Source organism: Vipera ursinii (genome assembly GCF_947247035.1).
Source record: "Vipera ursinii genome assembly, chromosome: 6".
In the NCBI taxonomy this organism is placed as follows: Eukaryota; Metazoa; Chordata; class Lepidosauria; order Squamata; family Viperidae; genus Vipera; species Vipera ursinii.
Genome location: NC_139515.1, coordinates 60931479 through 60957310, shown reverse-complemented (window position 1 = coordinate 60957310; position 25832 = coordinate 60931479). Strand labels below are relative to the sequence as shown.

The 25832-nt window shown below is 38.8% G+C and overlaps 1 protein-coding gene across 1 annotated transcript in view; it reads left to right on the top strand.

Annotated features, from left to right (window-relative positions):
- CACNA1I (calcium voltage-gated channel subunit alpha1 I) overlaps window positions 1–25832 on the top strand; it is a gene marked incomplete at both ends in the record, with an annotated part of 335073 nt that overhangs the window by 207039 nt on the left and 102202 nt on the right. The window contains one exon of the mRNA XM_083365368.1: window positions 7788–7885. Within this exon, the coding sequence (XP_083221494.1) occupies window positions 7788–7885 (98 nt within the window). The remainder of the gene's footprint in view (window positions 1–7787; window positions 7886–25832) is intronic.

Below are 25832 nucleotides of genomic sequence, written 5' to 3'. Positions count from 1 at the left end.
GGTTTTAATGTTTTTAAACTGTGATTTAATTTTTGTGGCTAGACTTAATTTAATTTATTTTAATTTATTTTAATTTTATATTGGATTGTTTTTAAATTTTGCCTTGTAAACCGCCCTGAGTCCTTTGGGAATAGGGCGGTATATAAACCGAATAAATAATAAATAAATAAATAAATAAATAAATAAATAAATAAATAAATAAATAAATAGATAAATAAATAAATAAGTTTGACCATTCTGTGAGATGGTTTTCCTTAACCTGTCCAAATTATTTTTAATAGGGGTTTGAATATTTTTCATTGCCTGTACAAAACTTGCTACTTTCTCTAAGTTCCTGATGGGAGGATGAAAATATATAAGCAAACTGCATTTCAAGGACATTATTCATTTCACTCAATTACCACTAATGTAAGTCGTTTAAAAAAAAAAGAGGTGAGAGGTGGAGGAGAAAAAAAAAGGCAGCAGAGGGAAAAGGAGAAATCATAACATTTCAGCAAGTTATATTTTATTGCCCTGGAAAATATGTCCCTGTAGCAAATGCTATTGTGAAAGGTTGTGACAGCTGTTCTTTGTATTTTTTTGGGCTCAGAACAGAATTGAATGACAATTCACAGAGAACGTCCTTTTGGTTAAATATGCTGCAGAACAAAGCGAAGGCCTAACGCTGGGGAGGAAGTGCTGAGTCAGCAACTAAAGCAACCTTTGATATTTAATAATGCATGGAGTGAATTAGGTGGTGACAGCCCTCAAGGTCTAGGCCTTTTATATGTAATTATGTACTGCTGAACTTACAGAATGTCAATTTTTGGAGAAAAGACAGGGCGGATTATAATGAAGGATTTGTACAGCAAACCTGATTTTCAGATCTGTGTGATAATACCCGTCTTTGCACCAGTCCTGAGAAATTATTTAGAAGTGGAACTGAAATTGAAAACAACCACAACAACTATCTTTGTCCAAGTAAAACATGATTTGTGTTTCCTGGAATCAGTCATATTACTTGTGGAAACATTCCATGGTTCTCGTTACATCTGTTTTTGTGTGTCAGAGCTTGTTTGATTAAGAATTTGCAACAGATTAGGAAGGCTAGGAAGGTCAGGAGATCCAGACAAAACAAGAAATAAAAGTGTGTCATAGAACTTTCAAAACACAAATGAATACAGAATTTGGTCAAGTGAGCACACAGAGAAAGGGCAGTATTATAAACTGAACCTCTTCCCTCCGTTTCTTGTTAAAATGTTTTGTTAGTATCTTCTGACCTGAAGATCAGTTCAGGCACAGACAAACTTTTTATTTCCAGTGGTACCAGTTAATGTAGGACCAGTGGTCATACTGGTCAGGGTAATAAAAGAAGTCCTTGATTTATGACCATAATTGAGTCTAGAATTACGATCGTAGGTCATAGCAATCATTAAGCAGGCCACCATGTGACCGCACTGATTTTGTTACCTTTTTTGTGACAGTCATTAAACAAATATTGTGGTAATTAAGTGAATGCCATGGTCACGATATTTTTATTTATTTATTTTAATTCCATTTATATCCCGCCCTTCTCCGAAGACTCAGGGCGGCTTACAAGCTTAGCAGTAGCCTTCATTCTATGTATATGCCTGCTTATTAGGGCTTTCACACACACCCCAAGCGGCATTATTACAAAGTCAGCTTAATTGCCCCCAACAATCTGGGTCCTCATTTTACTTACCTCGGAAGGATGGAAGGCTGAGTCAACCTTGAGCCTGGTGGGATGCGGACCTGCACTAATTGCAGGCAGCTGGTGTTACTTAAGGAGGCATTAGCCCACTGCTCCACCAAGGCTCTGTATATGAACCCATTTTAGCCAATTAGTGTTTTTTTGCTGGTAACTGAAAGTATACACGGGTTTCCAGCGAAACCAACTGTAAATGTTGGGTGGTTGTCAAGCACCCAAAATGTGATCACATGACTATGTGGTATTTCTGGGAAAATCTGTCATAACTCAGAATGCTTGCTAAGGAACAGGTTGTAAACTGAAGGCTACCTGTATGCAGAATGAAAGAAGCAAGATCTCAGATATTGATGGGACCAAGACTTTCCTTTTTCTTTTCTTTGAATTTTGGAGATCTTTGTGTGTTTTTTTTTAATTGTACGTTTTTGTGCTTGCAGATTTCTAGGTGCTTTTGGCATAGACAAATAGAAAAAGGGCTCTGTTGTACATAGGGAAATATATCAAACTTTCCTCTATACTGGCAATCAAGAATTCTCTTTACCAGACAGAATGATAATTTTATGTTAAGCAGTCAGTAAATGCCAAAGTAGGAAGAAACCTCTTTTAACATTTGCTTAACAGCTAAGTCAGCATTTATATATGATGTTCAGTATTGTTTAAACTGATGGTAGTAGGGCTGTGCAGCACTTCAGGGCACAAAGGTGCTTTGGGAAAATTACCGTCTTAGAGCAGCTGCATTTTTTTCCTGGGACTGCATGACTCACTCCACCTCCAACTGTAGATGCCTAAGCATGTACTCATTACTTGCAAGAGTAGTTTCAAATTAGCCCTTGTTTTTAGCCTATAATGACAGCAGATATAGGGCAAGATAAACACTGAGTATTTTTGCAAGGCATTGTAGAAACCAACACAAGCAGTCAGTCAAATCAAGGACCTGATTGTCCTTGAAGTGTAACAGCACAGTGGACTGAACCAGAATTGATACAATGTTTGTAGTGGTGAAATTCCTGATGATAAAGAGAAGTAGCTTCTAGGTACTAATGAGCCTTGTAGCTATGGGGCAAAAGAGAACACTGCCTGCAATAAGACAGCCGGACCCGTGGCAGCTACTCATATATTCATGCATTCATCCTTTCCAGTCCCAGGTATCCAGATTTCATCCCTGGCTTAGCAATAAATCTTAACTTTCCATAGCCTCGTCCTGCAATCAAGAAATGTGTTTACAGCAGAAGCTTCAGAGACGTGATTTAGCCCAGGGCTTTTCAACCTTTTCACCCATTGTTCCACTTTTAGGATATGGCAACATCCGAGTACCACCAGTCGCCTAGCAAGGTGTCAAAAACTTGATGACCAAAAAAAAAAGTGATGAAGTACAGGTAGTCCTCGATTTACAACAGTTTGCTTAGTGTCTGTTCGAAGTTACAATGGCACTGAAAAAAGTGCCCCCCCAGCCACAGCCGAGCAAGACACCTGCCTGCCCGCCCGGTAGCGCTCTTCCTCCTGTCCGAAGTTTTCATTGTTGTGAGCATTTCTGTTGAGGATTGGCAGCAGGGGTGGGGTGGGGTGAGGTGTTTGGTTTTTATTCCCCCCGTCTGCTGGGTGGTTGCAGCAGGTTTTGGTCACTTCACATGACCATGGGATACTGTGACCATCATAAATATGAATCAGTTGCCAAGCATCAGAATGTAAATCACAATACCCTGTGGATGCTGCAACATCGGCGCTTCTGGGCCCAGAGGTGCCAGGATCAGCGCCGAGCTCCAGCTGGAGCCTGGCACTGATCCTGGTGCTTCCACTGAGCCCTGACAGCCCTGCAGCTCCAGCCATCTCTCGCTCAGGCTTGTGCGGTGTTGCCACCATTTCAGCTCATTCCCCTCCCCCGCTAGCACTTTTCTAGGATGGTCACATACCACCTGCCAGGTGCCAATGTACGACAGGTAGTACCTGTACCACTGGTTGAAAAGCCCTGATTTAGCCAAGTAATTGGCTTTACTGCAGAAAAGATAAAAGCTCTGTACATGCAGAACACAAAAGTCAAGCTCTGTATGTATGTGTATGTGTATGTATGTATGTATGTATGTATGTATGTATGTATATCTGCTCCAGAGTTTAAATTGCAGGCCTTTTCCTCCTATGTTGGCTTCCTTTCCTAGCCCTGAGATATCTATTCAATGTTTTTTTTTTGTTGTTGTTAGTTGCAAAGTTGTGTCCAACCCATTGCGACCCCATGGACAATGTTCCTCCATGTTTATGTAACAGTTTTTTCAGATTGGAGCACTGCTACTTTCTGCCTCAACAGCTTCAGCCATTGCACAGATGGGACATCTGTCAACATAGATGAGAAGTCTTCTATACCTTTGCTGATGTTCTACAGTGGTCATTCTAGGAAAAGGATACTTTTGTGGATGATTAAACATAATTCTTGAATGAAAGTTGCGAAGGCATTATACATGACACCATAATAGAAATGTCTTTCTTTAAATTTGGGAACTATTTTCCTTCTTATTTTTGTAAATCTTAAAAAGATACTTGCACTGTATTAGTTGAAATTATTAACATTCTATTGTTTCAATAACTATTGAAAATAAAGACAGAGAAACATTCTATCAGTATTAATTTAATAAAAAGAACAATTAAAAACAAAAAAATAAATAAATAGGAAAAATAGGAACTGTTGAGATTCTAACTTTCTCCCTTTTTTATACAGTGCTAATTTGCAATATTATAATTTGTACAGTGCTAATTTGCAATATTATAGACATTTAAGACCCCTTAGAAGCTAGACTGTAATTATATTTGCCATGCTGTGTGATGTATGCATGAGAAGCACTCTTGGTTAAATTTGTTTAAACTTCTATTTGTTAAAGTTATTGATCTGCACAAAGTATTTAAAGGTAATTCAAACAATTTATAAATATTTTTAATGAAATAATTGATAATAATAATGTATTGTTAATATAAAAATATGTATATTAAAAGGAACATAATTTATATTTCAACAAATCTATCTCTAATTAATTTCATATTACCAATTTCAAAATATCTATTCCCCCCCCCAGCAGCACAAATGGTTCTGCTGCATGTTAGAATAAGCCCTAATTATGAATATCAATTCTTATATTTCTGGGCAAAAAGAACTAGAAAATGTTTTGTGGACAAAAGCAAATTCCCTCCAGTAGCAAGGACTGATTTTTCAAGTACTCTTATGAATGGACCTATTCTGTCAATTAAAATGAACATTTAAAATCTATTGCAGTGCTAATGATCAAAGAAGAAAACTGTCACTGACAAAACATTTATTCTTTGAAAGATCATCTTGAATGCATACCTTGACTTGGAGAGATGAACATAAATTGTTTATGACAATATCATCAGACCTGAACTTTCTTCCCATGGGAGACTGCTCTGAATTTTAATGTGACTCATGAATTAATTGATTAATTATACCACTTAATTCTATCAACTCTAGTCTCTGCTCTTAAAGTTCAGGAGCAGGACTCACGAGAATCGGATTTTGATTTGATTTTCCAGCTTTGTACCTTCCAGTTACATTAGATGGTCTACAACGTGGAATTTAAAAGTAAAAGCATATATGGAGGATGCTAGGTTGAGGAAGACTTCTTAATCACAATAGTAAAGTTGGAAGGGACCTTGGAGGTCATCTAGTCCAACTCCCTGCTCAGGCAGGAAACCCTATACCATTTCTGACAAATGGCTGTCCAGTCTCTTCTTAAAAACTTCCAGTGTTGGAGCATTCATCACCTCTGGAGGCAGGTTGTTCCACTGGTTAATTGTTCTGTCAGGAAGTTTCTCCTTAGTTCTAGGTTGCTTCTCTCTTTGATTAATTTCCATCTGTTGCTTCTTGTCCTGCCTTCGGGCACTTTGGAGAATAGCTTGACTCATTGAACCGCCCTGAGTCCCTACCAAGGAGAAGGGCGGTATATAAATCAAATAAACTATAACTATAACTAAACTATTCTTCTTTGTAGCAGCCCCTGAGATATTGGAACACTGCTATCATGTCACCCCTAGTCCTTCTCTTCATTAAACTAGACATACCCAATTCCAGCAGCCGTTCCTTATATATTTTAGCCTCCAGACCTCTAATCATCTTTGTTGCTCTTCTCTATACTCTTTCCAGAGTCTCAACATCATGGTGACCAAAACTGGATGTAGTATTCCAAGTGTGGCCTTACCAAGGCATTGTAAAGTGGTATTAATACTTCATGTGATCTTGATTCTATCCCTCTGTTAATGCAGCCTAGCACTGTGTTGGCTTTTTTGGCAGCTGCAGCACACTGCTGACTCCTCCTCCTCCTCCTCCTCCTCCTCCTCCTCCTCCTCCTCCTCCTCCTCCTCCTCCTCCTCCTCCTCCTCCTCCTCTTCTTCTTCTTCTTCTTCTTCTTCTTCTTCTTCTTCTTCTTCTTCTTCTTCTTCTTCTTCTTCTTCTTCTTCTTCTTCTTCTTCTTCTTCTTCTGTTTCTTCCTCCACTGACAAGAGATCAGTAATAGCAAGCATACATGTCCTTGAGAGGAGTTTATGAACACGTAGAGAAATCAGATCAAGCCAATGGTGCATCTTTTTACAGATACTTTATAGCATCGAGCATTCAGTGGTACATTGTCTCTGTGTATTTGTACTATTTTGTGAGTTGCTTGCTTACATTGATTCAAGAAGGTCTTATCTAATTGCCTCATAAAGCTTAAATCTATTCTTCTCTTTGACTCTTGCAAACCTAGAGACCTGGCTTACACAAGCTTGGTAATGGTTTGGATCTCCTGAGAAGGTTGCACTGAGTTAGTTTTCTCTACTGGAAGGCAGGTGCCAGACAAAATAAACTGTGGCTCAATTCCCACTCTGCATTAAGCCATGGTTTACCTAATCAAACCATTACATTGAAACTGAAATTCACTTAAACCTTAAGCAAGCAAACCTCACTGTAGCTCAGCATAATATGTGAACTCAGCCAGTATGTATGTAAGATCATTTATTTTAAAACTAATCTTAAGGGAAAATGCTGGCTTCCAGTCTTTATACCTTCTCACTGGCAACTTCAAAGAGGGTCAAAACAGGAACAATGGTGATTGCAACTGGCAACCAAAGTTCCACTCTTTTTGTATGTACATTAGTCTCTTTTCCTCTCCTCTTCTTCCCCTCCCCTCCTTCCTCTCTCTTCCCCTCCTCTCCTCCTTTTCTCTGATTTAATAGAACAGATTCTATGAAGTCATATCCAAGATTAGAAGAAATCAGTAACATTTATTGCATTCTTCTAACCCTGGATTAGAATCCTGGATTAGATAGTACAAGGCAAAGAAGACAATACAAAAGAAAATCTGTACCTCATACTATCTCAAAAAGCTGTTTCCTGTTAGAAATTCAACATTCTGATTTATATATCCTATTTTATTTATAAATATATATACAAATACAGATACCCCTTCTGAGGAGGCTCATAGTACAAAATTAGCACATAGACACTTAATTTTGTAAAGTACTTGTGAATTATGGGGGTCCTGAAATTGTTCATTCTCTACAGCATGTGGATCTTCAGATTCTGCTGAACAAATTTAGGCATCCAGCCCAGCCAGTATGATCAAGAATAAAATATGGTGGGAACAAATGGGAGGAATATTTCTGATCTGCTACTTTTTAAGTCCAAAAGATTAAGGGTAGCATTTTTAATTGAACCTGAGGATTTGGGTAGCTGGTTTCATAAAGCTTGTGGAACGCACATGCTTAGATTTAAAGATTCGCAAACGGTATCCACTATTGAATCAATAGCCTGATACTGTCATCATATCCTAAAGATGCAGCCTGAGATATACAGCACTGGATGCTAGTCATTAGTTTGGTCTCTTCAGCCCCAGTGAAATGGCAACCTATAATACAATTTACAGAGTGATACTTCCCCCAATACTTTCCTACTAGCAAATGCTCAGGATAGACTAAGGAAGAAGTAATGAAATACTAAAGGGATTTGGTACCGTTCTGTCAGCATGAGCAGCTTTAACTCCTGTTTCCCTCATTTACTGTATTGGTTTTAACCACATATAATAGTTTCAGTATCTTTCATCTTTTGCAGGATGGTGGAATATTCCCTGGATCTTCAAAATATTAACTTGTCTGCAATCCGCACTGTACGAGTTCTGAGGCCCCTCAAAGCCATTAACCGAGTGCCTAGTAAGTCTATCTGCCTCCTTTCTTTACAGTCTTTTTCTATCCAGAGAATGACGGGGATAGGAAAATGTACATCCATGCTTTTTTTCCACATTAGGTTGGCACTAGATGAGTGATTTGATAAAGGGCTAATCCTGGGGCCACATGAACTCGCCAGCATCCCTTTGTGGTCTCCAGAAAGGAGGGGGGGCAAACACGTGGGTCCCATTTTGCATTTTGAAAAGTTTGGAAAGGTTTTAAAGGGTAAAATAAATGCCTTGAGCTTTGTACATATTTAATGCATTAATTTTATTTCTTAAAAGTTTAGCCCCCAGCCCTATCCACTTTGGGAAAGCTTCCCCAACATGACAGATAAAGTCTGGTGCAGTCCTCAGGCCAACTGAAATTTCATTTCCCTAATGCATCTGGTCCCTGCCAGCCATGGCTGGTTGAATGTGTCACCACAAAAACAGAACAAGCTCCCTTGGGAGACATTATAGTTTTTCCTAATAAATCTTTTGACAGAAGCATTTCCAAAAATAAATCTCATGTTCAGCTCATAAAAAAAGTATGCCCTCTCAATATTAATTTCATAATAGTGAGAAGTTAAAAGAGAGATTCTTTAAGTTTTGTACTGGAACAAAAGCTATTTCACTTGTTCTTAAAAGATCTCCTGTTGGAAGTCTGGGATGAAGAGTTCAGTTGTAGATTATATCAGTTTTGTTAAAGAACAGTAAAAACTGAAAACAGATCACCAGAATGAAACAACTCTGAGAAGATGAACTGAATTGGCAATAAAGTGGTGAAATGAGGTTGGTTCATGAGTACCATCATAAATCCTCAGCTACATTTTGAAGGCTCTTGTGGTGATAAACTAGAAGAAGAGACATGAGGTTACAGTGAATAATTGGAGCTTGTCTTTTGTAAATGAGAAATGGTCTTTTTTCATCATACTTTGGCTTTCTTTTATTTTGTTTACGTTAGGATATCAGGACCATTGTATTCCTTTTAAATGGGATTTTGTTACAGCTAAAGGTGTAGATGTGGAATGTTGAGTTTTACAAATGTTAATTCATTTATTTAGAACTCTGGACTTTTTTGCTGGCAATTGTATTGGAGAAGAAGTTACTTACTTGTTTTGCCTATTCTTGACAGATGTTTCAGAAAGCTTTAGAAAGCTGCCATTATTCTTCAAATAACACTTCTCGCAAGACCTGGGAAAGATCTTGGAAGCTTTCTGAAGGCTTTCTGAAGTATTGTAACAACAGGCTGCATGATTTGGTGGCTGAATGGCTCACAGGTGTCTGGAGTTGTGGTGGCAATAGGGAGTGCTGGGATTGCTAAGCATTCCAGTGATGGGATTTCTTGATTTATGACCGCATCATTTAGCAACAGAAATTCTGGTGTCAGTTGTGGTAAGTTGAGGATTACCTTTATATTATATTGGTTTGATTCTATAGTATGTTTATAAGATCACATATAAATAGATAAATAGATGATGAGAAACCTATATGTGGGCCAAGAAGCAACAGTGAGAACTGGACACGGAACCACTGATTGGTTCAAAATTGGGAAAGGAGTCCGGCAAGGCTGTATACTGTCACCCTGCCTATTTAACTTATATGCAGAGCACATCATGAGAAAGGCAGGGCTAGATGAATCAAAAGTTGGAATTAAGATTGCCGGAAGAAATATCAACAGCCTAAGATATGCAGATGATACCACTCTAATGGCAGAAAGTGAAGAAGAACTAAAGAGCCTCTTGTTGTGGGTGAAGAAGGAGAGTGCAAAACTTGGGTTGAAACTAAACATTAAGAAAACCAAGATCATGGCATCCAGCCCTCTCAATTCCTGGCAAATAGATGGGAAAGAAATGGAGGTAGTGACAGATTTTATTTTCCTGGGCTCCAAGATCACTGCAGATGGGGACTGTAGCCAAGAAATTAAAAGATGCTTGCTCCTCGGGAGGAAAGCCATGGCAAATCTAGACAGCACACTAAAAAGCAGAGACATCACCCTGTCAACAAAATGCGTATAGTCAAGGCTATGGTCTTCCCAGTTGCAATGTATGGCAATGAAAGCTGGGCCATAAAAAAGGCTGAGCGCCAAAGAATTGAGGCCTTTGAACTATGGTGCTGGAGAAGACTCCTGTGAGTCCCTTGGACTGCAAGGCGATGAAACTGGTCAGTCCTAGAGGAGATCAACCCTGACTGCTCTTTAGGAGGCCAGATCCTGAAGCTAAAACTCAAATACTTTGGCCACCTAATGAGAAGGAAGGACCCACTGGAGAAGAGCCTAATGCTGGGAAAGATTGAGGGCAAGAGAAGAAGGGGATGACAGAGAATGAGGTGGCTGGATGGAGTCACTGAAGCAGTAGGCGTGAGCTTAAATGGACTCCAGAAGATGATAGAGGACAGGAAGGCCTGGAGGAACGTTGTCCATAGGGTCGCGATGGGTCGGACACGACTTTGCAGCTAACAACAACATAAATAGATCATGGAAAGATATTTGGGAAAGAAACATAACTCATATTTATTCTTGTCAGATCAAGACCCTCCATTCTGAGAAATGTGGAATTAGCATTCAGTATGTATATGTAAATACATATTCAAACTAGATGCATGTCAGAGTGCATGCAAGTGAACTTCTTTGGGATTTGCATAATAGGGTTTGATCTCTGAGAAGTTCTCCACCATAGCAGTTACTCAGTGCAAAACCTTAAAAGGATCTCCATATTGGACGCTGTGAGGAATGATTCTTCAAGTGCCCCACCTTTAAGCTCTGAGGGGTCTTGAAACTAAAGTTATTTATTTAAATTTATCATAATAAGATTCATTGAGGCACGATGTTTATAGTAACTCTTTTATGATGTGCATGAAACGATCTGGAAAGTTGCTATCCGATTGTAGTTAAACCAAAATAGTTACTGCCTGATTTACTGAAGGATAAAAATATGAACAATACACAATATTCAGTAATTTATCTTCTAATTGGCTGCTTTCTTTCAAGGACTTTATGAGGGAAGCATGGTTTTTGGATAGTTTCTTAGACATTAAAGCTGTGGAGAGATGCTTTCTTGACATTATCCATTCAAAAAAGTAATGTATATACAAAAATACAGACAGAAAATCTTCCTGATAACAACCTCCTCCTCCTCCTCCATTGAATATAACAATATACGCTATTTATCGGTTATATCTGTACTGTATCTGCAAATGTATCAAGATGTATTAGTGTGTTTTCATGTTGTAGGTATGTATGTATCTAGCTATGGTTTCTTGTATACATAAGACTGGCATTAGTACAGTTAACTTCCTCAACCCAATAGTTGGACTCCAAGTATATTTACCACCCAGATGTACAAGTCCCAGAACTTCCAGACTTATTAACTAGGAATTATGGGAACTGCAGCAAATATATCTGGACAGCATTGTCAGTAAAGATGATATTTAATAATATAATTCTATGAAACTTATTAGAGTATAAAATGCAAATTAAAATGAAATTAGTGGGAAAATGGAAATGTGGAAAGAGAGAGGTGTAGAATAAAGGGGGAAAGAAAGAAAAAGCATTAACTTCTGACTCTTCAGCACTGTAGAATGAGCATAATAATGTTACAGCCTCAACTTTTTACTTTGCATACTCAATATATATACTAGCCATTTCTATAACAAAAAAAAATCCCCTTGTCTAACCATTAAATCTCAAAATCATTGTGAAATAATGGGAAATAATTGTGAAGCAGCCTTAAAGCAAAACTAATACAGCTTAAAAATATGTGACTGAAAGGACTATTCCATGAAATTTGGAAAAACTAAATACAGTAAGCAAGCAAGCAATGAGGGACCTGACTTCTGGTGTCTTGTGCACTTCTGTTGTCTTATGCACTTGACATCCTATAATCTAAAAATATCTTAGACTCTCCCTAGAGATAAATGTTAAGATAATGGCCATAGGTATTTTTTTCCCTTTTGTTCCAATTAGTGCCACTGTAGGTCTCTGTGTATGAGAGATTAATAGGAGTCAAGCTCCATAGGGAAATTGAACTTTCAGGATTTCCTGGGCCACGATGTAAACATTGATGCTTTCATTTTATATGCTTGCATATTTAAAAAAGTATTTTATGATGTTCTCTCCATGTTATGTATAGGCCAAGGAAAACAGATACATTTTTATTAAAATAATTATGGAAGGGAGAATATGGGAGAAGTTTATAAAACAGAAAGTGTTTTCTCTGCTCCTTTTAAGTACTGCCTCTCTTCATTGCACAGAATTAGTGCAGGCTATACAGAACTATAACTACAGCACAGTAGAGATTTTACTGTTACTTATCAGCTCTGATCAAATAATGATAGTAGTGTTTGCATAACTATGCATTACACAGATGTTAGTAACAGTTAATATTAACTGTTATTTGCATATCATGCAGAAAAGCAGGATTTCTTTTTCCATACTGAATGGCAAACTGCAGGCTTGCATTCTACACTTCATTAGTTTTTATTTGAAAAATATCTTTTATCTTTGAAGAGATCAATTTTGTCCTAGATTTTTTTAACCCATCTTTATTACTTTATAAGTAACTCAAGATAGCAAACATGCATAATATTTCATCTTCCTGTGGAATGTGCTCAGAAAAATGGGAATACCAAAAAGTCTCATTTTCTCACAAGAAATTTATATACAGGCCAGAAAGCCACTGTCTGGACAGAAAATGGTGAAACGGTGACTCCAGATTGGCAAAGGAGTGTCACAGGACTGCATACTCTCTTCTTATTTATTCAATCCATATGTGTAAAATATAATAAAGGAAGCTTGACTGAAAGATGAGTGTGATTTTAAAATTGGAAGAAGACACATCAATAACCTGCATCATGCTGATAATATTACTTTAATAGCTAACAATGCAAAAGCTCTGCAAGCCCTACACTAAAAGATCGCGGTGAAAAAGTGTCTGCATAATCCTTTCCTAGGTTCCATTTCTTTCTATGATATTCTAGCAGTGCTCTAAACCTGCTACCTGTGATATCTTTGAAACTATGTTTCGTATCTCCAAAAGCAGAATAACTGGCCATGGTTGGGAAAGACAGAATTGTATTTCAATGCATGAGAAAGATTCTTCACTAGAACCTGGAACATAGAAAAATAGGGTTGGAGGGGACCTTGGAAGTCTTCTGGTCCAACCTCTGCCTGTGGCATAAGATTCTATACCATTCTGGACTGTCTTTGGACTTGATGGGATGAATACTTATGATCATAGAAAGAATAACAGAATTGGAAGGGATGCCAGAAGTTTTGCAGTCAAATCCCCCACCCAAGCAGGAGACTGTATACCAAAAAGGCTGTCCAGTCTCTTAAAAACTTCCAAAGGTGAAGCACCCACAACTTCTGGAGACAAGCCATTCCACTGGTTAATTTTTCTCACTGGTCAGGAAATTTCTCCTTAATTCTAGGTTGCTTCTATCCTTGATTAGTTTCTATCCATTGTTTCTTGTCCTGCCCTCTCGTGCTTTGGAGAATAGATTGACCCCCCTCTTCTTTGTGGCAGCACTTCAAATATTGGAACACTACTATCATGTCACCTCTAGTCTTCTTTTCACTAGACTAGGTATACCCAATTCCTGCAACCATTCTTCACGTGTTTTAGCCTCCAGTCCCTTAATCATCTTTATGCTCTTCCCCTCACTCCAGAGAAGTATAACAATATTTTAAATACAAAATGAGTAGATCCACCATGAGTGAGCTTAGGCATTACTCTGTAGTATTGCTACCCCTTTCAGAATCAGAAAAGTAAGCTGTACTTATGATCTTTGTAAAGTAACATCAGATGTTTATTACCTTTGTTGTTGACAGCACTTTATGGTTTATATCAGGGGTGTCAAACTGCCGGCCCACAGGCTGGACATATCACCAGGAAACCGTGCCCACCCCATGCCGGCAATGAGGAAAAAGCTCCAATACGTTGCGCAATGTCACGTGACATCATGAGTCAGACATGTCTGGTTTATATGAGTTGTGCTCCTTTGGAAAGACCTCACACATTCTTTTAAGTTCAAAGCCTCACTCTTAGGAGTCTGTGCCTAAAGACTGAAGAAGTGCAACACTGTAAAAGTAACAAATGTGTCTATTGGGGGTGGGGGATTTAGATGTGTTGAGCAAGTTTCCATGTTTAGTTTATCGAATTCATATACTTTGCCATGCTGAAGTTGACATTCAGAACTTGATAGGGACAGAATCATTAAGTATCTAACAATTAATAGAGTACTGGTAGAGTTGACAAATCTAAAGTATTTTCATCTCTTCAAATGAGCAGTTATTTACATTTTTATATTGACTCACAATATTTAGATTAATGTGCAGTATATATTAATTTTACGACAAATTTTAATTTAAAATGTTTTCTAAAATTTGCCACGTTTCAGCCTGGACCAAATTTATCAGTACTCCCAGAATATATTTTGTGTATTTGCATCAAAAACCACTTGAAAACTACAAAATCCACAAAGTGTAAATTCAGTAAAGTACATGGCAATATTTAGGACCTATGTTACCTCAACCTGACAATGAATTAGAATACACATGAAACATACAATTCTGGTAGCCCATTTATTCATGTTAATTCAGTTTGTCTTAGTCATTATATACGACTAATAAAAACATTGCTGCTTTTATTTCAAGTCCAATTCTTTCTGCTTCCCACCTCTACTTTCCTTCTTCCTATAATCAAATCTATTTTGGAATACCCTGTTGAATGACTCTGTAACAGAATTTCAGGGGTCTTTTGGGATTCCTCAGCTTTTCCTGTAAATGTTGTAGCCACCTTTATCTGGCCATTCTAGTCTAACTTATTCATAGTTGATTATTAAATTGCAGCCATAAACATCAGAGGAGGCAATGGGTGGCATATCAGATTGATGTTTGGTCTTTGTCTTATGTACCCAAAATATCTGTAGAGGATGATATTAGTAGATGCTGAGAAATCCCTAGTTATATAGAAATACAATAAATAATTCTTGCAAAACCAGTCCAATCTCAGTTGGGTCTGCTTAGTATACAAGGAATGAAATGGAAGGAGGAGAGGGAATAGACTGCAGAACCTGAGAAAGAAAATAAAGTATCATTTCCTTCAGAGACATCACATCCTGCTTTGCATCAAGAATGTTTCTTAATATCTCTGAAATATAGACTCCTTTTTTCCCATGAAATCAGTAGAGATATAGAATTTTTTGTAGCCGGATCTCGGTCTCAATATGCTTATTATTTATCCACTTTCTCACCCAAAAGAACTTTTCCTCAAGAAGCAGCAGGAGAGAGAGAGAGAGAGAGAGAGAGAGAGAGAGAGAGAGAGAGAGAGAGAGAGAGAGAGAGAGAGAGAGAGAGAGTTCTCGCTCTTTCTAAAATAGTTATTACTTAAAGCAAAGTATGTAATTTATTTTACAAAACTGCTAATTACAGTGTATTTTATTATTGTTCAAAGAAATCGTACAAGATTTTTTTTGTCGAAAGAAGAAAAGACAGAATTAATGATTTATGGATTTGGGCATTAAAAAGGGCCAGAGATGATGGAGAAAAGAATAAGATGATAATTACACAATAGAAAGAAGACAAAACTATGTTTTTCCCTCTTTTTGTTCTTTCTAATTTCCTATCTCTTTTTTGTATATTTTACTGTATCAAAAGTGTGTGTGTGTGTGTGTGTGTGTGTGTGTGTGTGTGTGTGTGAGAGAGAGAGAGAGAGAGAGAGAGAGAGAGAGAGAGAGAGAGAGATGCATTTTATTATCTTCCTATTGCACATTAGAAGGGCTGTGGCTGGGAAAAAGTGACCCCTACAATAGCCTTGCAATGAGAGTACACTCAGCATCATTACTAAGTACCTATAGTGTTAATAAGGGGACGCGGTGGCTCAATGGGTTAGGACGCTGAGCTTGTCGATCAGAAGGTCGGCAGTTTGGCGGGTCAAATCCCGAGTGCCGCGTAACAGAGTGAGCGCCTGTTACTCATCCCAGCTTCTGAGCAACCTAGCAGTTCGAAAGCATGTAAAAAATGCAAGTAGAAAAATAGGGACCACTACGGTGGGAAGGTAACAGTGTTCCATGGGCCTTTGGCGTCTAGTCATGACAGCCACATGACCACGGAGATGTCCTCGGACAAGTGCTGGCTCTTCGGCTTTGAAATGGAGATGAGCACCGGCCCCTAGAGTCGGAAACGACTAGCACACATGTGCGGGGGAACCTTTACCTTTACCTTTTTATAGTGTTAATCAGTAACTCTGCAGGTTGGGTTGAAGATGACACAATTTAGCAGAGGCAAATGCAGCTAGGTAGTTTTATTTGTTGTTACCCAGCAGAGAAGGCTGGGCTGAGAAATTATTTAGGCAATAGTGCAATGTAGTTCCACGTTGAACAATGCTGCAAATTGGATAGCTAGGGTGAAAGAGAAAGCTGTTTGCAATAACTGTGATATCCACTCTTAAGATTGCAGCTTTAGTTTGGGTTTTCAGTTAAAAAATAATGTGTATTGCTCAGTTCTCAGCAGGTCAAATTTTTATAAAAGTTATTTTTTAGATAAGGGTGGGACTCTAAAAAGTTAAGATAGCAGCTTCAACTGTGTGGTTGTAATCATTAACTTTGGTTTTTGTTGTCTTTTACAATTCTGCACCTCCTTCAGATAACTTTGCCTTCAGACACCTTCTCAGTTTTTTTAAGTCTTCAGTTACATTTATTTTACTTCAAACTTCAAAAAGAAATACATACAGTACAGTTTGAGAAAGAGGCACTTGATACTGTTAACTTGTTTTTTCTCCCCCTTGGATTTAAATAATATGCTTATATTAGGGATAAACGGCAATATTTTGTTGCAGAGCTTTATTTGTTCTTTCCATGTTGTTTAAATTGTACCACCTTAGTGATTTACTAGTATTTAAATAAAGAATGTCCTTTTAGAACAGGAATGAAAAGCAAACTGAAAAGCAGTAATACATATTTTTACTACTTTCTCCTCTTAGCCACATCAATACCTGTGTGAAACTAATTTAGGCTCAATTTTATTTCCCTAGCTTACATTCCCTGCATATAAACAGAGAGTGTTTCTGGGGATATTTTTAGCTTTTCTGATCAAAACATTGTTTTTGTGAGAATTGATGAAGTAATTCTATTTCCTGGGTTTTTATAAGACAACTGCCACATCAACTGGAAAATGGCATGATGATTGTGTCTGAAAAAGCATACAAAATTAGAAATAGTTTGAGCTGGTAGCAGGTGCCTAGCTAGACATGACACAGATTAACAGTGGAACATTTCAGCCCTTTCCACAAATTTTATTTAATGCCTTCATTAATAATCTTCACAGGGAAATCAGGCTTGTTAATGACATTTGCAGATGGTGCCAGAATTGGACAGACCACATATATTAATGAAGACAACAGAAGAATATAAACAGATATAGTAAGAATAAGGAGTTAATGAACTGAAATTTAAAAAATCAGAGTGATTATATTCCTCTAAGGCCCCAAACTATGTTATGGCTTAGAAGCTTCTTCAAAAGAATAAAATAACTTAGATTTGCTATTGTAATCTGTTGAGCTTGTAGGAAAATTCTTCATTGGATAATGCATAATGTTAACCAAGCTATCATAAGCCAAGAGAAGTACAGCAGAGAAATGTATCTGCCCATAACAGATACCTATATTTCAAAATCCATTGAATTTGTTTACCAACCAACAAAAACATATGTGGACTACAGTGATAAAAGTATCACAATAAAATGTAAACATCAGAATACAATGATAATAAACTTATGACACAACTTCTGAAGGCAAGCCTTTTCACTGGTTAGTTGTTTTCACAAGTTCTTAGTTCTATATATTTAGAACTCTTCTGATGCTTTGGAAATAGGTTGATCCCTTCTTCTCTGTGGCAGCCCATCAAATATTGGAACACTGCTATCATGTCACCACCCCTAGCCCTTTTCACTAAGCTAGACACACCCAAATCCCACAAACATTTGTCATATGTTTTAGCCTCCAGCCCCCTAATCATCTTTGTTTACCATCCATTTAGACCAGATGATTCCCCCGGTTTGGTTTATAGAAGAGTGGCCACGAGCAGAGCCTTCTCAGAGACAGCACCCCATCCCTCACCCATTTAGAGGCAACTCCAAACACACTGTTCAGCCAGGCATATGTAGAACAACAACACATTTTATGGTCAAACAGCACTAAGTAAATTACTACTAATATTTTTCTTTCTTAAATTATACACTTTTAATATTGTTTTAAGCAGTGCTTAAACACACACACACACACTCCCTGCTTTCTCCCCCTTCTCCCCCTTTTCCTCCAGCTGCACCTGAACAGAGTGGGAGGAGGTTAAAAAAAAGACGGGGGGAGAAAGGGGGAAGCTCCCCTTTTTTGTAACACCTCAGCTTTCTCCTCCTCCTCTTCCCTTTCCCTCCTCTCTCTCTCTCTCTCTGTCTTTCTCTCTCTTTCATACACACACACACACACACACACAGAAACCCTTCCTGCTTTTTCCTCCTTCTCACTCTTTCTCTTCAGCTGCCATAGAGGCTCACATGTTGCCAGCCACTAGCAGTTCCAGGCTATGGCTCTGCATCTGGTGTGAGTGCTGCGTCCCCCTCTCTGGCCCTATCATGGGGCGGAGAGGGTGACTGGGAGCCAGCCAAGCTCAGCTTCTGCCACTGTGTGCTCCCATCTTCGCTCCTTTCATCCCACAGGCCAGGAATGCCCTGGGGCGCCAGGCTTACAGAACGCCATGGCCCAAGTGAGGAAAGGTGTGGCCCGGCAAAGCAGAGCCACCCGAGGAGAGGCCTGGCAAAGCGGAATGTGGCTGGCTGTGACGGGGTTAGGCTGGGAGGGGAGAGGAGGGGTGAGGCAAATGAGCTGCAGCTGTTGCTGTGCACCACCAGCCCCCAAGCGCTCACCGTTTCATGTGTGTGCACTGGGGGGGGCACCCAGCCAGGTTGAGGTGGGCCAGGGCTGGGGCAGCAGGGACCAGTCCCTTTCCACTTCTGGGACAGCCCCAGGCATCAAATCTGGGTCCTCCAAGGGCCAAATCCAGCCAGAAGGACTTGTGTTTGCGATGTCTGTTCTACATGAATGAGGTACTAGTTTTAATGGTTAAAACCAAACTTTGAAGCAAATCTGGAAATGTATTATCAGTCAATGCAGTGCCCACAATATAGACACATGGATATACAATATTGTCTTTCACATATCAGCACATGAGCATTTGCCAATTGCAGTTCTGGAGTAGTTTTCAAAGATGGCTCCATGCAAAACACATTGCAGTAGTTTATCTTAACAATGAAACAGGGATACATTATGGTCATCAAGTCATCTCACTTGAGATCTACCATATAGCCTATATTTCACTATTTAATGAAATAGTGAAATATAGGCATTAGCCCACTGCTCCTTGGTGGAGCAGTGGGCTAATGCCTCCTTAAGTAACACCAGCTGCCTGCAATTAGTGCAGGTTCGCATCCCACCAGGCTCAAGGTTGACTCAGCCTTCCATCCTTCCGAGGTAGGTAAAATGAGGACCCAGATTGTTGGGGGCAATTAAGCTGACTTTGTAATAATGCCGCTTGGGGGTGTGTGTGAAAGCCCTAATAAGCAGGCATATACATAGAATGAAGGCTACTGCTAAGCTTGTAAGCCGCCCTGAGTCTTCGGAGAAGGGCGGGATATAAATGGAATTTTTTAAAAAAAATACTCTGTCAAAGACTCCACTGAGTTCCATATACACCAAATCTATAGTATTCCCCTTATCTATAAAGCTAGTAACATTATCAATATTAGCTTATCTAATCTTATTAGTCAATGCAATTTGTTGTGAAAACATTGTTTCCTATTGATTATAGAAAGCTTTCCCAAGTAGTCCCTAAGTGCTTCAAGATTTGCCCATCACAGACAACAAGCTTTCAATCCATAGTTTTTTGGGTTCCCCTTTTTGAAGAAAGGGGTGACATTTGCTCTTCTACATTATTTTGAGATCTCTCTAGTTCAGGGGTTTTCAAACTTGGCCCTTTTATGACTTGTGGACTTCAACTACCAGAATTCCTCAGCCAGGCACACCTGCTCTAGTTATTCAAGATTTCTAACTTATCTCCATCATCTGTTATCACCTCACTTCTTTCTCCTCACAATGGACTTATATTTCCCCTGGCTTTCCTTTTATTTCTCACATACACAAAGAACATGTTTTATTTTTGTATCTCATAAGCCTTAATCCGTTTTAGCTTTTCTGATTGTGTTCCCATTATTTTTAGACAGTGCCTTGTATTCCTTGGTAAGATTCCACTTTTCCTATTTCCTATATATGTTGATTTGCTTTTTCTCTTCAGTATTTTAGAGAGCTCTGCGTGTATCCCTGCTGGCCCCTTTAGATTTTTCTTCTTGTGGGGACTGTTTCAGTTGGGCCTTTAGTGTGTCATTTTATAGAATTTCCCATCTTGCCCAGATGCTTTTTTCCTCAAAAATAAAAAGACGTTAGATTTGACCTATGTTCCTTTAAGTTCATTAAAAGATGCTCTTCTGAAGTCCAGTATGTAAAGCTGAGTTTTCTCAATCCCTTTACATCTGAATATCACAGATTCAAGAATAAGAAAAATACTTTTACCCAACGTGCCAATCATCTTCACTTCTTCAGCGAGTTCCCCCCTTGTTGGTGAGAATTAGGTTCAGGATAGGAGATATGAGCTAAGTGAAGATGTTAATGGCAGCAACAATGACTTCTGGCAGAGAAATTCCATAATGCTTTGCAAAATGCAGCTTTAGCATTATATATGCAGATATATCTGTGTAAACCGGTGTCCAGTTTCTCAAGCAGCCCAATCAAAATAGTTACAAAGTACATTGCCTAGTAGTGAGTTCTAGTAAGGAAGGCTGCCTTCAACAACTTTATGAGCCAATAAGATATTAGAAGTCCTTGATTGTATCATCCCCAACATGATAGTATGAGGTAGTATGGATTGTTTGATCTCTAACGCTTGTGTTGGAAAAGGATAGAAAACACTACTTTAAACTGTAACAGAAAATTTTTTAGGCTGCCTCCACAGTGGAGTGCGAATGAGGCAAAGGCTGAACCACAAAGATATATCCTTTGAAACTGGTTAATGGTGTTTCTTTGTGCCACAGTTAGTGATACCTGAGAAGGAATTCTCATTGTATCCTCTACCAGTTCAATCTGTCATTGTTTCACCTGCATTTCTGCAAACTCAGGAACATGTTCTTTTACTATTGTTAAATCTCCCACCTCTCCCCACTAATTGGAGGGAGGGGTAATTGGGAGGCAGTGACTCATGCAGTCAGAAATACAAATACTGTCTCCTGAATCACTGCCTTGTCCTTGACTTGCTAAACCAAAGTAATACAACAAATTTGCCATGAAGTAATTAAACTTCAGGTTGGTTAGAAGTAAAGGTGAACTTCAGCATTTACTCATCCTTTCACCTGCATTTCATTCCTATATTGTCTATTGCTTAATGCCAAATATATTTCTTGTTTGCTTGAACAGGAAGTTGCTGTTGATCTGAGAGATTTATGTAAAATGCACATGAGATTACTATGCACAGATATAATGGAGTAAAAATGTTCCCTAGCCCAAGTTACAGGAAGAACAAAATCTTCCATATCTTTTGAGGTATAATCCTCATCATACCTACAAGCCTGAGAACTTTTCCAGAAAGGGTGGGAGATGTTGTCCAATTCACTTGGAGGATATTGGGTTGAAGAAAGTTGAATTGGGGATAAAAAGAGTGACCTGTCAGATGTGCTAAATCATGACTCCTAGCAGTTTTAGCCACTTTGTCAATGTGAGATATCCTGGGAACAGTAGTTCAACAACACCTGAGGAACCATAGATTTTTCATCAAAACAATGGGGTAAATTTAGACTTTTATTTTCCTGGGCTCCAAGATCACTGCAGATGGGGACTGTAGTCAAGAAATTAAAAGACGCTTGCTCCTCGGGAGGAAAGCCATGGCAAATCTAGACAGCACACTAAAAAGCAGAGACATCACCCTGTCAACAAAAGTGCGTATAGTCAAGGCTATGGTCTTCCCAGTTGCAATGTATGGCTGTGAAAGTTGGACCATAAGAAAGGCTGAGCGCAAAAGAATTGAGGCCTTTGAACTCTGGTGCTGGAGAAGACTCCTGCGAGTCCCTTGGACTGCAAGGCGATCAAACCGGTCAGTCCTAGAGGAGATCAACCCTGACTGCTCTTTAGAAGGCCAGATCCTGAAGCTAAAACTCAAATACTTTGGCCACCTAATGAGGAGGAAGGACTCACTGGAGAAGAGCCTAATGCTGGGAAAGATTGAGGGCAATAGAAGAAGGGGACGACAGAGAATGAGGTGGCTGGATGGAGTCACTGAAGCAGTAGGCGTGAGCTTAAATGGACTCCAGAAGATGGTAGAGGACAGGAAAGCCTGGAGGAACATTGTCCATAGGGTCGCGATGGGTCGGACACGACTTCGCAACTAACAACAACAAATTTAGACTTTAATTAAAGCAGCAGATTGGGATTATTTTTTCCACCATAACATTTCTATATTGCCTCTGTATCTTCCATACTTAGTATGCTTTCCAAAACTCCTCATGAGAAGGGGCAAGAAAACTGTTATTTTCAAGAAATTTAAGAAAAGTTGGGGTGGGGGGGAGGTCTGAGAAAATACATAAAATGAGAAAGTGAAGCCTTCTTGGACATTTTATAAATATTTCTGAGAATGTTTAAGATGCTAATAATATTCTCTGGCTGCCTAATATTGTCCTGTATTTCTGTATAAGCCATCTAGTTCAATTATGGATACATTAAAAGGGATAAATTCCATCAGTTGAAGAGCCTTCACTTTAAAGTACTGTGCAAGAAGTAATTCCATAGGCTTTGCACCAAAGTGGGATAGGACAATATCTATATATTGTCTGATTCATAAATCCATATACAAATATTTTAATTTTACTAGGCTTATATTCTTCTCCAATTATGACTTTGAACAGCTCATAGATCTCCAAAATGGTAATAAGATTATAAAAATATAAATAGAATAACAATATAACATTTCCCAGGGGTCAAAGAGCAACTATGGTCCATATTACTGATCACTCTCCAGGAGAGAGAGAAAAACAATACCTCAGATTTCAAAAGCCCACTGCAACAACCCATTAAATCCCTTTAGATAACATTCCCTAAAGATCAGGGTCTGAGGGAACTTTCTTTTCCAGATCTCATTGAACAGGCAGAGACTACTGGGGGATGGTCCTGCAGATATCTAGGCTGTGAGCCAACACAAGCATGAAAGGTGAAAAATTACAAGTATAATATTGTATTATACTCAGAAACAAATCAGTAACTAAACAGCTCCTAAAAAAAGTGTTGCATGGGTGAGTTGGCTAGCATCCCAAACTTCCTGAGCTTCTGCATTCTGGATCAGTTGCAATTTCTGGCAGTCTTCAAGGGCAGCCCCATATAGACCATATTGCAATCATCTGAGGTGAGCAAGGGCTCTTAATCCAAGAAATTCTAAGCATTTTCTGAGAAACCAAAGGATTCACTAGTTGCTTAGGATCACCCAAGCAAGTAGATTTATTCTCCCTGTGGAAGTTGATAGAGCAACTCAGTTCCAAGTCAATCAGACAGTGATCTCGCCAAGACAATTAATGGAAGTAACTATCCCTCTCCTTCAGATTAAATTGCAAGTTACATGTTTGTTCTTGTGACATTGTGATGTCATTGGTTACAGTAGCAGGGAAGTGAAGCTGGGGGGCAGGGGGGAAACTCAGTTTGTCCCTAGAGAGCAACTTTTTCACATGATAGTTACCATGCCATTTTTTCTGCCTTTAGTTCATGGCTAATCCCAAACCCAGAATGGTTCATTTCCAAGGGGGGGGGGGAGGTATATCCTGCATCTGTCACCTCTCAATATGTCAGTAATGCAAGATAGATCTATCCTCTCATCCACAATAAGTTTATGGATGACAAGAGATTTATTGCTGGCAGTTCTGGCATTAAATAGCATCAGCCAGATCTTGCCCCCTGTATACCTGGTCACAAATCGCAAGTCATGCTACAATGGAGAAGATGAAATTAATAATGTCAACTGCCCTTTGGGTGATTTTTTATTAAGTGGAGGCCTCCTAATATCTTCATGTAGGCACCTGGAAATTATAATGATTAATGTTGCATAAGAAAACTCTATTTCTCTAACAGTTAATTTGGCTTTGGGACACTAAATGCAGTGAAAAGCAACGGATGTACAAAATGATGTTTTGTAACATATGAGAAGGAAGTATGTTAAAAGGGTTGGAACTGAAATATGAGATTTGTCTGTATGTGTTAATTGCAGCTTGCACACACACACACACACACACAAACACACACACTTCTCATCCTTTTCTAAATCACTTCTTCCCAAAAGTTGGCACATGCTACTTGCTTCATTGGAGATAGCTTCAGCAGTGGCAGCTGGTTAATAGAAGTTGACAGGAACTGTCTGGAGGGGACATGGATTCTCTAAAGTTGACAGAAGGTTGTCAGAAAAGGCATTGAGGCACCTCCAGAATATATTCACTTTGCCCACCATTCCAAAAGGGAGTTCAAATATTTTCCCCTCCAAAATTATACTATGGATTTTCATAGCATCAAAAGGTAGCTTCTCAGTTTCTTCTGCCATCCTCTCATGAAAGAAGAGAATTTCAGAGTATGTTACATGAATAGAATATAGAATTCCTGCATCTTTTTAGTTATGAAATGGCCAAGAAAGCTGTGTGAATATCCTGTCTTTTATTATAGAATTATCTCCCCAGTGATCTGCAGCTTCTTGGCTTCTCAGCAATATTCTCAACATATTGTGAAGGAATTCCTTTTTTTGAATTTTTCTCAGTAACATTGCTGCCATTGTCTTTTCAAAAGACTTCTGTTTTTGAGAAATTAGTTGGATAATTTCTCCGTCCAGGGGAGAAATTCTGCAGTCATCCATCTACAAGCAGTCTCCAGCGGTGTGTGCCATTCTTCCATTTGCACACATATTTTCTCCCAATAGTCAATTGTGAGGGAGTATATTATTAAAAAGGATGGTTCACAAACTATGACTTTAGGTGCACATTTGCCAGCGAGAAACTTCCATTGTTTCCTGATCAGTGACTGATATTCAATATGTCTCCCCGTTAAAACCAGAGACCAGGGTTCAACTTCTGCATTTCTGATTCTCTGTTTTCAGAATCCACACCTGGTATCCATGCATATTTAATTGTCTGTCTGCTGTTCTTCACTGTGAAGAGTGCCTCTTTTCATTTTGATGTCCCAGAAGCCTGTTTTGTTTGCCAAATACTGCTTCATCAGAGTTCTCCTCCCTAGCCTCCATTCCCTTTTACACAGAATGGCTTTTTTAAAAAAAATACAGCCTCAGAAAAGGTCACTGTCTCTTTCATATTCCTGCTCCTCACTGTGAGCCAGTGTGGCTCCTGCTTTAGCAGTGGAAAAGGCTAAACAGGGAGGAGGAAAAGATGGAGTTCCAAATAATAGTATATAAACAGAAAGAGCTAAAAAAGAATAGCAAAGGAGATAGGCACCATGAGGAGACATGAACAATAAAAAAGCTAATGGAGGCAGAGTCTCTGTCTCTCTCACACATACATGTGGACACATACACAAATCTATCTAGCTATATGTCTATCTCACAATGAAACAGTAGGAGAGGTAGACAGCAAAGAAAGAAAAAAAATCATTTTACAGACCATTATTGAAAAGGTGTCTGTTGGGTCCAAACTAGCTTGCTTGCCGTCAGAATCTCACAGTTTCTGCCACATTTCAGACCAGAATTGGCATATGAGGAAAATGTGAAAATTGCTTCAAATGTAATGTGTGAATTGTGAATCTGTTCCAAAGCAACTAGTAGAACAGAGTGCCCTAACGTTCAGTTGTTATCACATTGATCTCAAGTTCTGTTATTGTATG